The 16,887-nt window shown below is 42.2% G+C and overlaps 1 protein-coding gene across 1 annotated transcript in view; it reads left to right on the top strand.

Annotated features, from left to right (window-relative positions):
• megf6b (multiple EGF-like-domains 6b) overlaps positions 1–16,887 on the top strand; it is an 88,145-nt gene that overhangs the window by 7,801 nt on the left and 63,457 nt on the right. Inside the window, exon 4 of the mRNA XM_059537222.1 lies at positions 2,374–2,478. Within this exon, the coding sequence (XP_059393205.1) occupies positions 2,374–2,478 (105 nt within the window). The remainder of the gene's footprint in view (positions 1–2,373; positions 2,479–16,887) is intronic.

Genomic DNA, 16,887 nt, shown 5'->3' with positions numbered 1-16,887 from the left:
CAACAACAAAACATATTATTTTGACACTTAAAAGTTAAAGGAATAATCTGTTGAAATTTTACTGATCCCCAGACCATCCGAGATGTATATCACTTTGTTTCTTCATCAGTGTAGCATTTCATCACATGATTACCAGTGGATGCTCTGCAGTGAATGGGTGCCGTCACAATGAGAGTCCAAACAGCTGATAAAAACATCACAATAATCCACACCACTCCAGTCATCTGATTGTCTTGTGAAGTAAAAAGCTGTGTGTTTGTCACAAACAAAAATTCCTTCATTAATATGTTTTAACTTCAAACTATCACTTCTGGACAAAATATCCTTAATCCATGATCCATAATCAATAATAACCCTTCCTCCAGTGAAGAACATCCACTGACATATTTGTTTAGAACTGTTTTTGTGATGTTTTTATCAGCTGTTTTGAGTCTCATTCTGACGGCACCCATTCACTGCAGAGGATCCATTGCTGAGCAAGTGATGGAATGCTACATTTCTCAAAATATGTTCTGAGGAAGAAACAAACTCCTCTATATCTACATCTTTGATGGCGTGAGGGACAGTAAATCTTCGGCAAATTTTTGGGTGTACTGTTCCTTTAAAAAGTAGAGTTTTTTTTTTTTTTTGGTTAGTCAAGTTTTATCATTAACATTTTGCATTGTTTTTTCCCTGTGAGTCGCTAGATGAAACTTTTTCAGAAAGGTTTTCTTTTGTCTTGTGCTTTCTTCTTGAGATTTATGTCACTTTGCAGAGCTGGAACTCATAAAATAACACACATCAAGGCGCTTCAGGAAAATTGCTTTGGTTTAATTTGGTAAAGCTCGTGACTGGGACAACAAACAAATTTTGTTTCTCATTCTGGTCTTAGTGTTTGCGAAACTGAATCTTGAAGCTAATTACAATCAGGGTCCTTTGGGGTGTGCTGCGTACATATTAAACCCTGTTTATTTCTTTGTTTCTCAAGTATACCATTTGACTTGATGACTCTGGGTTGTTTTAGAAGTGCCCTCAGTGCTTTAAGCAGGCTTTAGTTAGACTTCCTTCCCTTTTAAGAAAATGTGCACTTGAAAATACTCATCTTTTCTTTAAGGAGCAAAAGTCAAAATTTGAAGTTGGGAGCAGAAAGTGGCAAGTTATTTTGATTGATGTTAACAAAGTGAAATAAAACAGAACTGACCGCCAATAGAGGCAATAATGAGTGAGTGGAAGCAGGTCTTTGTTGCCGGAGACGGAAATGTCCTGAACGAGTTTCAGGAATGTCCCTAACTATTGTCCTGGGTGGTCTGTCCTCATGACCAACAATGCCTGTTGTTACAAAGACAGTAATTGTCCATCCATTCTTTCAGGTCTGCTAATGTTTAGAATGGGAATGTGTCCTTGAATTGGTACAATTGGTCATTTAAGTAAGTGAAGCTCAGCTAATCGCTCACAACAGTCCTTATGGACTTGAGCTGAAGGTATTTCAGGATTCATGAAGATTCATATTATGTTTTGTCTCGATTATTGTGAGTTCCAGCACATCTTATGTAATAACGTATTATGTAATAGTATGAGTATTGCCAAAGGTTTATTCATATTCAGATATTCCAAAAGAAAATGCAAATGCTCCTGAATGTTTTGATCCTGACTCATGTTGCTTACTTTGGTTTCTGTAAAACCTTGTTTCATATATTTAGAGTACAATCTTTCAGGTTTTAAAATGCATGATATTTGTGCGTATTTATTATGTGTTGACAATGACTTTGAGTGACTGGTCAACTGGTCTTAAAAGTGCAATATGATGATACATGTGTATATATGTGTATACATATATATATATATATATATATATATATATAGTATTTAGACTCTCTGTTTATGAAAGTGATGTGACATTCAGCCAAGTATGGTGACTCCTACTCAGAATTCTTGCTCTGCATTTCACCCATCCAAAGTGCGCACACACACACACACACACACACACACACACACACACACACACACACACACACACACACACACACACACACACACACACACACACACACCGGCGCATTGGGCAGCCATTTATGCTGCTGCGCCCAGGGAGCAGTTTGGGGTTCGGTGCCTTGCTCAAGGGCACCTCAGTCGTGATATTTCCTGCCTGAGACTTGAACCCACAACCCTAGGGTTAGGAGTCAAACTCTCTAACCACTAGGCCACGACTTCCCCATTTATTGGAAGAGTTAGTCAGTTTTCAGGAGTGCGCAAGAGTGTTTATTCTTCAGGTGTTAACAGGCTAATAGTACAACAGAAACTGCTGCTGAAGCTGCATGCTCTTATGTCTCATGTCAGCTTCCAGGTGTAAAGGTGTGTGATCAGCATCTCTTTGTGTCTGTGTGTCTCTGACAGCTGTGTGCAGTTACGGCGTGTGCTTTAATGGAGGTCAGTGCAGAGAAGGTTCTGCTCAACTCTGCCACTGTCCGGCCGGATTCAGCGGTCCGAGCTGCCAGTACGGTAAGTCAAATTCTTCATTTACTTTATTTATACAACACAATTTATTTAATTGCATAATATTTTTATACAACATATTTCATGTATTGTTATTAGTAATAATGCAATTATTTATTATTATAATTATTATTTTTATTATTATAATTATTATTATTAATTATTGTTAATATTGCAACAGGCTACTATTTATTTTTATTTAGTCTATATATATATATATATATATATATATATATATATATATATATATATATATATATATATATATATATGTAATATATAAACTTGAAACTTAAAATCCAGTAGCTTTGCCAGTTTCCGAGTATTTTCTCGGGCTGTTTGAGTTTCTGATATATTGAAAGCCAAGGATTTTATCTGTAACGGCAGTCAAAGCCAGTGAGAGAGGATGCTTAATAATGGGGAATGTTGTTTTTTGGTGATAATCTACAGACGACAGGAAATTCTTCACAAATCTCACACTACATTTTTAGTTCCTGTAGTCTCCTCTTTGTCTAGTAGAGTGATAACTGACACTGGTTTTGCAGTGGGATCATGGTAATCCCAGGGCCGCTTGTGTATCAAAGTGCTGCAGATAGATTCAATTAATTACGCAGCTTTCAGCAAGATTATGAGCATCTTACTGTAGATGTCGCTTGTGTATTCACTTCTAGAGACTCTGGATGCATCCGATGTAGTTTGAAATTCAACAAGTCTGTTTGCCACAAGGGTATCTTGAAGACAAAGTCAGATGTGCACAGCTGGTAACCATTGGTCATTTATTCTGGGCAGTTTCTTATGTGTGTGTCGTCAGGAGTGATGCTGATTGATTTGGTCTGCATGCACAAACACATACGAAAACACTAAGAGACACAATCTATTACAGCAATACAACATTCATCTTCTTTAATGCCAGACTGACACTGAGAGCAGAGAAAATCAGGAAGAAAATATGAGTGAATCTCACGAATCCTTTTGAGCATGTCCTGATCATAATTCACCACAAAATCAAGATATTTTTTTTGTTTTATTTGCTTGAAGAAAATAAATGCTGAAGTAAGCTCATACTCCTTGTGATAGTTGTGTGGTGGATATTCATTTGTTCATTCATTCTTGCTGTTGTTAAATTAGTGATAATAATAATAATGCATTAAAAATGGTGTTGTATAAAAAATTATACACTATATGTTGTATAATATTTTATACGTCATACATTATTTTTCTTACTTTCATGCATATAATTTTTTTTGTATTAATACTAAATGCATGAAATGTTATTATATAAAATTATTTTATAGCAATATATATTGTTTAATATGCTTATACAATATTTTTCATGCATTATTATTATTACTATTATTAATATTATACTCGTATTTTATTTATTCTTGCTGTTGTCATATACTAATAATGAATGAAAGCTCTTATTGAATAAAAGTATATAACACTAAATATGTAAGTATATAAGTGGAATAATTAACGACGGGCCATTGAATTATTAGAAAAATAATGCACACCACCTCGGGTGTGCATTATTTTTCTAATAATTCAACAGGCCGTCGTCAATTATTCCGCTTATACTACGGTTACCACACCTCAAGACATCGATCCGATGATTTATGTAAAGGGATTCATCCAGTTTTTGCACTTAAATCGCTATTGTCAGTAGGACTATTTCTTCCGCGTCTCATCAAATTCTAGTACCAAAATGTCATTTCATAGCTGGTAATGGAGGCTTGTGCTGTTGATAGCATTCTAATGCAATTATTAATTGAGTTATTAGAAAGACAGCAAGAGCGACAGATACACACACACAATTAGAGAGAGAGAGCGAGAGAGCTTGTGTGAATTAGGCTAACGTACGTCTCTAAACACTCTTCTGTTGCAGCGTCTCTAAACAGCGCTGTTATTACATTGTTAGTGAGAAATATCATGTGTAGTCTTTAAGTTGCTACACCATATAGACTAACTGATAAAATCGTTAAGGCAGCGCTGACAACACCTTTTTGTGCAAACTGCTTGACCGTTATTACTGTTAATTATGCGAAGTGATATGGAACTGAAATGCGTTCAGGAGAGCTGCCTGGAACTACGTTCGCCATGCGTTTCCCAGAAAATAATTTCACACCTCAAAACGTTCGTCAGCCAATCAGATTCAAGCATTCAACGGCCCCGTAGTATAATCTATAATCATTTATGCAATGTCTTTTATTATTATTATCATTTTTAAATTAAATTTCATGCAAATATTTATTTAGTAGTTGTTGCTGTTGTTTTATTGATATAAATAATAATGCATGATATGCTATACAACACTGTTGTATAATATTTGCATGTAGTACCTTTCATGCATTATTATATTTCTTTGCTTTCATGCGTATTTATCATTGATTGATTCTTGCTGTTGGCGTAATAATAATAATGCATGAAAGTTATGTAAATGTATCGCCTCATACAATATTTTGCATAATAGTTACATTCAATATATTTTATGCATTATTATTGTAGTTGTTGTTATTAATCTTCAGTGTATGCGACAGCGCCGCCCTGTGCCGCTACAGCTAAAGTCGCAACAAAGCAACCTTTGTAAATCATTTGAACTTTGTGTCAGTAGCCTACATCATAAATATTATGAGGCATCAGTTTACTGTCAGGAGTTTGTTGCACCATGTCACACGCGTCTGGAGTAGACATGGTGAGAGCCACGCAGATGTACGTTCTCTTCTGCGTCTATTTGTGCCTGAAATGACTCATACACTTGAAAATGTCAACATGCACGTCTCTGCAGGTATCCTTGTAAACACAGTTGCTTATGGCTTGTAGGTGAAGTTAAACAACTGAGAAAGAAAATGGAAGTGTAACAGTATATTAACAGCAGTTTAATGTTCCTGTTGTTTTCAGTGCCATGATATTAATCAGACCATCACTTCTGTAGCTTGAACACAGATTTATTAATTTATTTTATACAGTGATATGCAGTGTTATTTTACATTTGATTATTTAGTTTCTGTACCTGAATACCGTAAGACTTACCTGAAAAAATATTAAGAACTGTTTATTTAACTCTGTTTATTTAATTTTTTAATTCTATGTATATTTGTTCTATTATTTTTTTATTTTCTATTATAGTTTGCGTATGTAGATCTGATAGTGGTCTGCTACCAGCAATAAATCTAGTAATAAATGAATCTGTTCTAATGTCGGATTAGTAACAAAAATTAAAGATTTAAAATTAACGCAGAAGAAGCAGACAAGCAACACAATACCACTACGCATGAATGCGCCACCAACAGACTAAAAAGCGCGAATTGCAACCAACACATAAACAAATAATCACAATTTCAGGTATTCTTTTTAATGTCGATGATCCCGGACGAGCCCCCATTAAATGTTACGACTTGTGGTACAAGACTTGTGGTACACACACACACACACACACACACACACACACACACACACACACACACACACACACACACACACACACACACACACACACACACACACACACACACATTCACACACACACACATGTTTTTATTTGGAAGGAAAAGTCCAGCTTCAGTGAAAACAGGTCTACAAAAACACGTCTCATTACAAATCTAGTGAAATGCTGTGTATCTGCCATGAAAATAAAACTGGTAGCTGCTGCGTTCCCAAATGCACGCTAAACTCATATCACGCACAATAAACTAGTTCACTGCATTCCTTCACTGTGAATGGAGTCGTTCTGAGTTGTGGAAAACATTGTCTGAACAAAGTGTTTGCTTTGCTTTGAAAAGTGCAGTGTATTGTGCTTTTGATTTAAGTTGGTTTGACAGATACTGTGCCAAAGCATTATGGTCAAAAACACAACTTTAAAGATCTTTTATGTTAGAATAAGAAGTTTAAATATATTTTAAAAACTACACTTTTTGCTTGGAAGAGCTATCGTTTCATATCGTCATGTGACCTCCATAATATCAAGATAGTTTTGCTATCGCGATATCACGATAATGATATTATCGTTACATCCCTAGTATAAAGTATATAGTATATAGAAATATGATAAACATTATTATAATTATAGTAATGATTATACAACACCTTATACACCTCCTACAGCCCCTTCTGGGCTTGGCCTCTCTAATAATTGCAAAATACTCAACAGCTGGCGTTGTAAAGGTAAAACATGCTTAAATATTATTTGAATTATATGTGTTTGAAAGGTCAGAGGGCCATGTTTGGAGTCTGTAGGGTGCTGCAGGGCATCTGAGCTATTGAACCTGTGCTGAGGGTCTGTTGATGTTAATGGAGGAGGATGTCTAGAGCTGTTGCTGGGGTGTCAGTTTTACAGCAGGTCATGCAAGTCATCAAATGGACATCTGACCACTGAGACCCTGAGCTATAAATACAGCTTTCAACCTCTGCAGGACACCAGTTAACACTGACTCCTAGAGAACTACTGGAAACCTCATTATTTGGCCTGTGTTAGTCACATTTTAAGACAGCATCTCTGTCCATGTACTCTTCTTAAATAAGACAATCCCAAAATACACTGTGGGTGAGAAAGGCATATGGAATTGAGGTATAAAGTATAAACATACACTACTAACATGTCTACCAATCAGGTCTGTACATTTATTTACAAATTTTTAAAATGAAAAATACAGAAAGAAGTAATATTGTGAAATATTATTACAATTTCAAAATAACTTTTGTACATGAATATATGTTAAAATGTCATTTATTCATTTGAATCCAAGCTGTATCATTACTCCAGTCTTCAGTGTCACATGATCCTTCCGAAATCATTCTAATATGCTGATTTGCTGCTCAAGAAACATTTCATTATCAATACAGGTTGTGTTTTTGAGTTAGTTGTGGATGTAGTTTGAAAACAGCAACTTTTGGAACAGAACCAAATTAGAAGGAAATATCAGAGAATAAAATCAAAATATATGGCCCTGGTAAACTGATAAAATCCCAAAAATTGTCATGCCAAATTCAAAAGGGATTCCTTTTCTAGTTATTACCTCTAAAAAATTTCAGTAGCTAGAACTTGCTATCTTTGTGCAATTATTATACAGTGGTTTTCAAAAACCTTTATTCTGTAATCACATATTTTTGGGAAAGTAATAGCGACTCTGTGATTTAAATATTTGGGATCCCTAAATAATAGATATTAAGGTTTTTTTAAGGTTTTTATTTTTTATTCATTTATTTTTTTTACGACAAGTGTCTGGATGCTGAATCCATTGAAAAAGCAGATTATTTTAGTGTTTGTTTTTTCTTTCTTTTTTTTTTTTTGGCCAATTGAATCTTCGCTGGAAGTTTGATTGACGGGCGATCTGATCAGTCTTAACACCAAATCAACAATCAACAAACAAACCAGACAGGAGAGTAGATTAACATTGGTATACTTGAACTTGAAGGGTTTTCTAAACTCCATCCTCTAGTTGGCTTTTGTTTTCTGATGGAATCCAAACTTTGGCTGTTGTAGGTAGAAACAAGCTACTTGCTAATGGAGACCGGATTAGACAAGGAAACCCCAAGGGCTCGGTGGAAACATGTTTATCAAGAGTTTAGCACACAGTACAGACAAAGAAATATGCAGGAATGATAAATATTCCCAAGTATTTTCTTGGAACGTGATGCCAGCTTGTTTGTGGAAATGACGCTAAATCATTTGAGTTGATATTCACTCTTACAAGTTGTGCTACAAAATGTGTGGAGTCATTTATCTGAGGTAATGACCGCAAATACAGAAGATGTTGGATTTACAGAGACAAAAGTTTATGAATGATAAAGCTGTCATGTATTGTGTCATGTCATGATGCTAAAAACATGAAGGAATCATGCATGTTTTAGTAATGCGTTTCATTCATGACAAGGTTAGTTAACTAAAAGTAAAGTTATATATAAACTTAGTTTATTCAGCATCATTTGTGATTTTCATTTAGTTTTATTCACTTGTTCACCAATGGATCCCCTGCAGTGAATGGGTGCCGTCAGATTGAGAGTCCAAACAGCTGATAAAACATCACAATATTCCACATCACTTCAGTTAATGTCTTGTGAAAAGAAAAGCTATTTATAAGAAACAAATCTTTCAGTACAGCATTTTTACTGAAAGATTTGCTTCTTATAAATAGCTTTTCTTTTCCAGTGAGAAAAAAAATCCATCCCCTTTTCCTCTTGCATCAAAATCGTACTCGGTTACTAACGTAACCTCGGTTCTCTCTAGAAGAGGGAACGAGTACTGCGTCTTAGCTAAGACGCTACGGGAAAAGTCTCTTTTCACGAAATACTGAAGCAAAAAATTATCCTTAATTTTGAATTTTTGTAAAGCGCATTTGCAGCAGTACACAGCCATAGGTGAGACGGCTCGCTCGCTCATTGGCTGCTCTGCAGCAAGTGCACAGCCTATCGAGCGCAGGCTGATGCAATATCAGACCAATTAGGACGCTTCGCGCCCATCATGCCACTTCCCGCCGAAACGGGTGTGGCCCAACCCTATAAAAGGAGCTCGAAAAGGCTGACTCACCTGATTTATTTCATCGCCGAAGCGAACCAGAGTGAATCGTACGCACGGCAGAGAACGCAGTACTCGTTCCCTCTTCTAGAGAGAACCGAGGTTACGTTAGTAACCGAGTACGTTCTCTTACGAGAGTTCTCTCGTACTGCGTCTTAGCTAAGACGCTACGGGAACCCCATGTAAAACACCGTGCGCGCAGGGATCACACACCAATAACCTGAAGCAACGCCCAGGATTTACAGTGCACAGTCACCCGAGGGACTCACAGAGAGTCCAGGACAGGAAAGGGGGGGGGCCCTCCGTCCCATATCTAGCAGCAACCTTAGATGCGGCAATATAACATCACACAGTCGAGGCAAGGCCTGACCAATGTGGCAATGCGGGTCTTACACAATACTGCCCATATAACAGTCGGCAGCGCATAATGCTCACAAACTCAGAATTCCCATCAGGGCCCTGATTCGGCTATACCGACAGCAGCCTTGCTTGCAAGGCGGGAACCTCCAGGTTATAGAACCTGATAAATGCAGACGGCGAGGCCCAACCTGCCGCCATACATATATCCTGCAAGGAGATCCCAGTAGACCACGCCCACGACGAGGCGACGCCCCTTGTGGAGAGTGCTCTGACGCCCAGTGGGCACTGAAGGCCCCTGGAAGCGTAAGCTAACGCTATGGCGTCAACTATCCATCTGGATAGAGTCTGTCTCGAAACAGCCATTCCCTTGGAACGTCCACTGAACGAGACAAACAGCTGCTCAGTCTGTCGAAAAACAGCGGAGCGAGACACATAAGCTCTTAAGACCCTAACAGGGCAAAGAAGACTCGAGTCTCCATCCTCTCCTGACACCGACAGGGCAGACAGGGCAATAACCTGAGCCCGAAACAGCGTGTTGAGGGACTTCGGCACATAACCGTGCCTAGGTTTGAGTATGACCCTTGAGTCATTAGGCCCAAACTCCAAGCACGACAGGCTCACCGAGAGCGCGTGCAGGTCACCCACACGCTTCACTGAAGCGAGAGCCAACAAGAATACTGTCTTGAACGACAGATGCTGGAGGCTAATCGATTGGATAGGCTCAGAAGGGGGACCCTTCATGGCCTCCAAAACCGCCGCGAGGTCCCATATAGGGACTGACGGAGGTCTGGGAGGATTCAGCCTCCTAGCTCCTCTAAGGAAGCGGATGACCAAATCGTTCCTTCCTATTGACTGACCGAGCGCTGTTCAGAAAACGCTGCGATGGCCGCCACATAAACTTTGAGCGTGGATGGGGCTCTGCCCTTATCCAACAGCTCCTGTAGGAAGGAGAGAACCTCCGTCACCTCACAACTAAGGGGTGAACATCCCCGAGCCGTGCACCAGCTGGAGAACACCGACCACTTCGAGGCATACAGCCGTCGTGTCGACGGAGCTATAGCCTGAGTGATGGTATTAAGCACTCCCACTGGTAGATCAGCGGGTAACCGTTGAGCACCCACACATGGAGGGACCACAACTCCGGTTGAGGGTGCCAAATCAAGCCCCTGGCCTGCGAAAGGAGGTCCCTCCACAACGGCACTGGCCACGGGGCGATGTCTGCTAACTGCATCAAATCTGGGAACCATGGTTGGTTCTTTCAAAAAGGTGCTACAAGCAGTATTGAACATCTCGTTTCTCTCACCCGTTCCATCACCTGCGGAAGGAGGGAGACGGGAGGGAAAGCATAAAGCGGGCAGCACAGCCATCTCCGTGACAGCGCGCTTTCGTCCTTGGAAAAGAACGCGGGGCAGTGAGCGTTTTCGTGGGACGCGAAGAGGTCCACCCCCGCCCTGCCAAATCTCTCCCACAACAGCCGGACTATTTGCGGGTGTAGAGACCATTTGCCCGTGGGAATGTTGCTTCTGGACAGCCTGTCTGGACCCAGATTCTGTAGCCCAGGCACATGAACTGCCCTCAGCGAGCGCAAGTTGCGCTGAGCCCGAACCAGGAGGCGTTCTGCCAACCTGTACAGGTTTCGGGACCCGATACCGCCCTGGCGATTTCTGTAGGACACCACAGACATGTCGTCCGAACGGACTAATACGTGGTGTCCCTTGATTCGGGGACAAAAGCGCATCAGCGCGTTCTCCACTGCCAGCATTTCCAGACAGTTGATATGTTGGAGCCCTTCCCGTTCTGACCACAGGCCAAAGGACGGTCTGCCCTCGAGCAGCGCTCCCCATCCCGAAGTGGAGGCGTCCGTCGACACCATCTTCACTTTCGAGGAAGTCCCCAGGCTTACACCTGATTGGTACCAGTTGTTTTGATGTCTCTGGGTTTGTTTGGAGATGCTCTCTGGGTTTGTTTGTTGTGATACCGTCTGAAGGTGTGTGTGTCATTTACTGTATGATGGACAGTGTTTCCTGTTTGACTATTACATGAGGATAAGTTTATGATATCCAGTGTTTTAAAATCTGTTCAGATTTAAAGTCATGCAATTTATTACAGCCTTAACGTATTTTGTTTTAATCCTTTTATTATGGGTTGGAATGACCTGGATATGTTTCCATGCCATACAGTTATTTAATTTCCAATGCTGACATGGCATGGTTGTTGCATTGTGCTGGATGATAGTAAAAAAACCTGTGATCTGAAAATCATTACCCAGTATAATTTTGGAGAAAATCTGTTTTATGTTTTGACGTTCATCATCTTGACAGTTCCGCGCAGTACCTACGCTTTCAGGCAGAACTGCAGGGGGCACATGCGGAGCAGGGCCAACTGCAGAACCGGAGATGCTGAGGCCATGAGACCCAGCATCGTCTGACATTCTCTGAGCGAAACGTTCGCGCCGCAGCGGAGAGAACTCGCCGCGCGCTGAATGCCCAACGCGCGCTGTGGTGACAGCCGCGCCGTCATGGAACGTGAGTCCAGAACTAAACCCAAAACAGTATCGTCTGACTGGGGTTCAGCGACTCTTCGTCCAGTTGACACTGAGACCGAGTTTCTCATCTGCACGCCATCTGTATTTGAAAATACGCGTCCTTCAGATCTATTGACATGAACCAGTCTCTTCTGCGAATATGCGCGAGGAGCTTCCTGGTCGTAAGCATTCTGAAACTGCGTTTCACCAATGCCTTGTTCAGCTGTCTTAGATCCAGTATGGGCCTGAGACCCCCGTCTCTCTTGGGCACTAGAAAGTATCTGCTGTACAGCCCCCCCTCGCTTTGAGCTTGAGACACAGGCTCTACAGCCCCTCTGCTCAACAGTTTTGATATTTTGGCCCAAAGTATTCTGTTTTGACCGTGGTTTCGACGCGCGCTAAAAAGCGCGGAGGGCGTCGAAAAAACTGTAGCGAGTAACCTCTCCTTATAATGCCTAGCACCCAATCCGAAACCCCTCGAAGCGCTGAACATGCATCTGCATGAATGGCTAAGGGCTGGATGCGAAGCGTGCTCTGTTGACTGAGCAATGGCGGCGCTTCGGTGTGTTGTAACATGGGCGTTACGCGTGTGGCATTTGAGGCGGGGAGCGCGCTGATCACAGCGGGCAGATCGCTCCTCCTCGACCCCGTCCCGGCGCTTAACTGATTGAGGGAGGGCTGAGCGGGTCCTGTGGGACTCATGATGTCTGCGAGTAACTGTGGGCTGCAAGTGTGCACATTTACTGCTTTCGACTCGCTGTCCGCCTGGGCAGAGCATACGTGCACGGGTTTCGTTTTACAGAAACCAGGCGCCGCGTGGGACATAGTGTTTGTGGGCACTGAGTAGTGGGCACGTTTACTATGTGGAGCGCGTGACCGATTTGAGTCGATCTTATAGGCGCGAGCCCTGTGTGCAGGGCTGTGTTTACATGCGGAGATGGGCACTGAGGAGTGGGCATCGTCACTACATTTATAGCACCATCGGCTGTGGCCGGACGAACGTGCATGGGTTTCGTTTTTATAGAAACCACATGACGCGTGTGACATTGTGATTGTGGGCACTGAGGAGTGGGCACGTTTACTATGCAGTGCGCGCGATCGACTTGAGTCGCTTTTATGGGCGCGAGCCCTGTGAAGGGCTGTGCTTATATGTGGAGATGGGCACTGAGCAGTGGGCATCGTCACTACATTTATAGCACCATCGGCCATGGCCGGACGAACGTGCACGGGTTTCGTTTTTACAGAAACCACATGACGCGTGCGACATAGTGATTGTGGGCACTGAGGAGTGGGCACGTTTACTATGCAGTGCGCGCGATCGACTTGAATCGCTTTTATGGGCGCGAGGCCTGTGTGAAGGGCTGTGCTTATATGTGGAGATGGGCACTGAGCAGTGGGCATCGTCACACATTTATAGCATCATCGGCCATGGCCGGAACACCAGAAATTACACCTCCTTTGAGAAATATCTGGGCAGCCGTGATAACGGTTTTTGTGTGCAGGCAAGCGGGCAACCGTACAGGCTTGCGCATTGCAAAAGACGCTGAAACAGTCACAATCCCTGGAACTGAAACAGCGGCGCGCTTAGGCGAGAGTTCGGCCACGGCGACTCGTACACCGGCGCTTTCCTAGGACGGCTTCCTCCCGGCCTCACCGTAATCCTCTGCCGCGGTCCCCGCGGCGCGGGGCGACGGCTGGTAGAGCGAGAACGGGGGTCTCGAGCTGCGTTGCTGAAGCTGTTGTGATAACGGCTTTTGTGTGCAGGCAAGCGGGCAACCGTGCAGGCTCGCGCGTTGCAGAAAACGCTGAGACAGTCACAATTCCTGGAACTGAAACAGCGGCGCGCTTGGGTGAGAGCTCGGCCACAGCGGAACTCGTACACCGGCGCTTCGATGAAGCAGCTATCGTGTGAAGTGCAGACGCAGCCTGCTCAGCAGCAGAAAAGATTCGCGCGAGCAGAGGTGACGTCATGCAGCAGGCTTCAGATGGCAACACCGCTTTCATCCGCCGTCCAGCAGAGGGTGGACAAAGGTGCGTCGCTATCGCCTGTTCCACCGGCGGAAGTGACTGGTATTTCCTGTTTTTAGTTCGTCCAGTGTGGAGAATGCTAGTGAGACAGACGAACGAGTTCGCGCTGAATATGGAGCGTTCCAAGCCTTTGCCACCTCTTTGTGAAGCTCAGGAAGAAATGAGGCGGGCTTTGAGAAGTACGCTCATCCGAAAGGAAAATACCATCCAGCCGGGAACGAGAGGAGGGGCGCCGGTGCAGACCACTCGAGGCTGAGACTCGTCGCAGCCAGCGTGAGCACTCGCCTCGGCTCCTTCTCGATGTCAGCTCGTTTGCTGGGCTTCTGAGCAGAAGGCGCGAGATCCTCAGAGCTCGCCCAGCCTTCTGGAAGCGGCGCTTTTACTGCGCCTCAGCGCAGCGGAGAATGCAGGCTCAGAGAAAAAGGCCAAGCGAGTCCTCAGAGTCACCATGGCAACAGCTCGCAGTGAGGGCATCCGCCGTCAGTGAGCGCGAGCGCTGCATGATCTTCACCCAGACAGGAAACACAGATGACGTACCGGTCTCCCTCCCTGAGTGGGGTTCTGACGAGCCGCAGGAAGGCATCTTAAAAAAGACGCAAGCTCTTTTACGAGTGTGTGTCGCAGGGCGAACACACACACACGCATAAAGAACAGCTGGATATAACAGAATTGAAAGGATATAGGCGCCGGACAGCGCAGCAGGAACGGCAGTGGAAGGCGGCGAAGGCCAGCAGCTTCAGAATGGCTCGTCCCGCTGATTTGCTTCTCAGACGGCTGTGTACTGCTGCAAATGCGCTTTACAAAAATTCAAAATTAAGGATAATATTTTGCTTCAGTATTTCGTGAAAAGAGACTTTTCCCGTAGCGTCTTAGCTAAGACGCAGTACGAGAGAACGAGAGAATACTGTGATGTTTTTATCAGCTGTTTGACTCTCATTCTGACGGCACCCATTCACTGCAGAGGATCCACTGGTGAACAAGTGATGCAATGCTATACATTTCTCCAAATCTGTTTCCATGAAGAAACAAACTCAGCTACATCTTGAATAACCCCAGTAAATTTTCTGCAAATTTACATTTTTGGATTGAAGTGTTACTGCTTTCAGTCTGTTCCTCTCCAGTACCACTCACTGAAAATCTGCTTGTCTGTGTCTGACAGAGTTGGCCTCTCTGACCTGACTCCACTCGCAACATGCTGTTCACCTTTATGGTTCATTAGTATGCAGCCATTGCTTTGTATGCTTCGTTTATCAGCCTGTCTTAAAGCTATTAAAGTGGACATAAATTCTACTGAGTAAATCTGTAGCCCCAGTGAGTTGCTCAGCTAATTTTTTTTCTTTCCCATCCTGTGTGCTGAGCTTTATATTAGTTCATTTAATGGGCCATTAGCTGGAGGACACGGGGGCAAACACCTTTGTGCTTAAAGAGCTTTTCTTCAGCAAAAAATGTCCTTTGGCTCCTTCTAGAGTTAAACGGTTTAGGGTTCAAATGCATTTTAAATGTTTTTGTTTTCTGATTTTGTTGTGCTGTAGTTCACAGAACATGACAACTGCTAAAACTCAGCTTGACCTGATCCTGGATAGCGGGACTGAGAAACTCTGTTGTTGTTGTAGTAGTAGTATTACATCCACACATATCTGAGTGCATTTCATCGTGATTTTTGAGTAATTCAGACAGTTGGTCTGTGAAATATCAGTCTAACATAGTCAGCAGCATAAACTCTGGGGAAAAAAAATTGCATAAACAGTTTTTATCAAGTAAAACATCAAATTATACATGAAATTTTGCATTGCAAAGACTGAAATAGTATTTTGTTTTAAAACATACCCAGGGTTATTATCATGAGAATGAAGTATGCTCAGCTGAAGATCTGGCGAACTTTCCAGTGTGTATTTGTTGCTCTGGAGAGCATCAGAAGTTACTAGTGCGATTAATAGCATCCAAATTAAAAGTTTTCATTTACATAATATATGTGTGTGTGCGGTGTATGTTTATTATGTATATATAAATACACACACATACAGTATATGTAAAAATAAATTACATGTAATAATAATATATTTATATTCATATATTTCTAATACATAAATATATTTAATATCTAAACAACATATTTTTCTGAAATATATACATGCATGTACAGTGCAGCACAGTAGACACACTTTAGCTGTTGTGATGCGGCGTCTCTTCCGGTGTAGACACTGTGTCAGACTCTGATTGAACACTTCTCTCTGGGTTTGTTTGTTGTGATACCGTCTGAATGTGTGTGTGTCATTTACTGTATGATGGACAGTGTTTCCTGTTTGACTATTACAAAGAGGATAAGTTTATGATATCCAGTGTTTTAAAATCTGTTCAGATTTAAAGTCATGCAATTTATTACAGCCTTAACGTATTTTGTTTTAATCCTTTTATTATGGGCTGGAATGACCTGGATATGTTTCCATGCCATACAGTTATTTAATTTCCAATGCTGACATGGCATGGTTGTTGCATTGTGCTGGATGATAGTAAAAAAAACAGTGATCTGAAAAACATTACCCAGTATAATATTGGAGAAAACCTGTTTTATGTTTTGACGTTCATCATCTTGACAGTTCATCAGACTCATTCATCTGGCTCTCGCAGTCACCCTATTTTATTCCTTTTTACAGTTTTTTTCAGTCAGTGTTCTCTTTTGCACATCTGTTTAAGCTGCCTTTTCCTGAGATCTGGGAACGTTTGAATGTGTCCCTGAGTCCTGTTCAGTACGTGTAATGTAGTGATGTCAGTCTGCATCATTCCAATGAAAATCCTCCTTTAAACGGACTGACTCACTGACATTCCTGTCGCATCGGCCGCATTGTTTGTTGCAAGGAATTAATCAGTTATTAAAAAGTCTGGTTAGTGTGCAGCCGTTCCATGACCCGGGAAATTCTCCACGGGTGAAATTGCCACAGCGGGACAATAGAGGATGAGCGTGAATGGGACGCCCTGATATGACATGCACCAC

This window comes from Carassius carassius, chromosome 44 (assembly GCF_963082965.1).
Source record: "Carassius carassius chromosome 44, fCarCar2.1, whole genome shotgun sequence".
NCBI lineage: Eukaryota > Metazoa > Chordata > Actinopteri > Cypriniformes > Cyprinidae > Carassius > Carassius carassius.
Note: the sequence above shows the minus strand (reverse complement) of the source record. Positions and strands in the feature narration are given on the sequence as shown.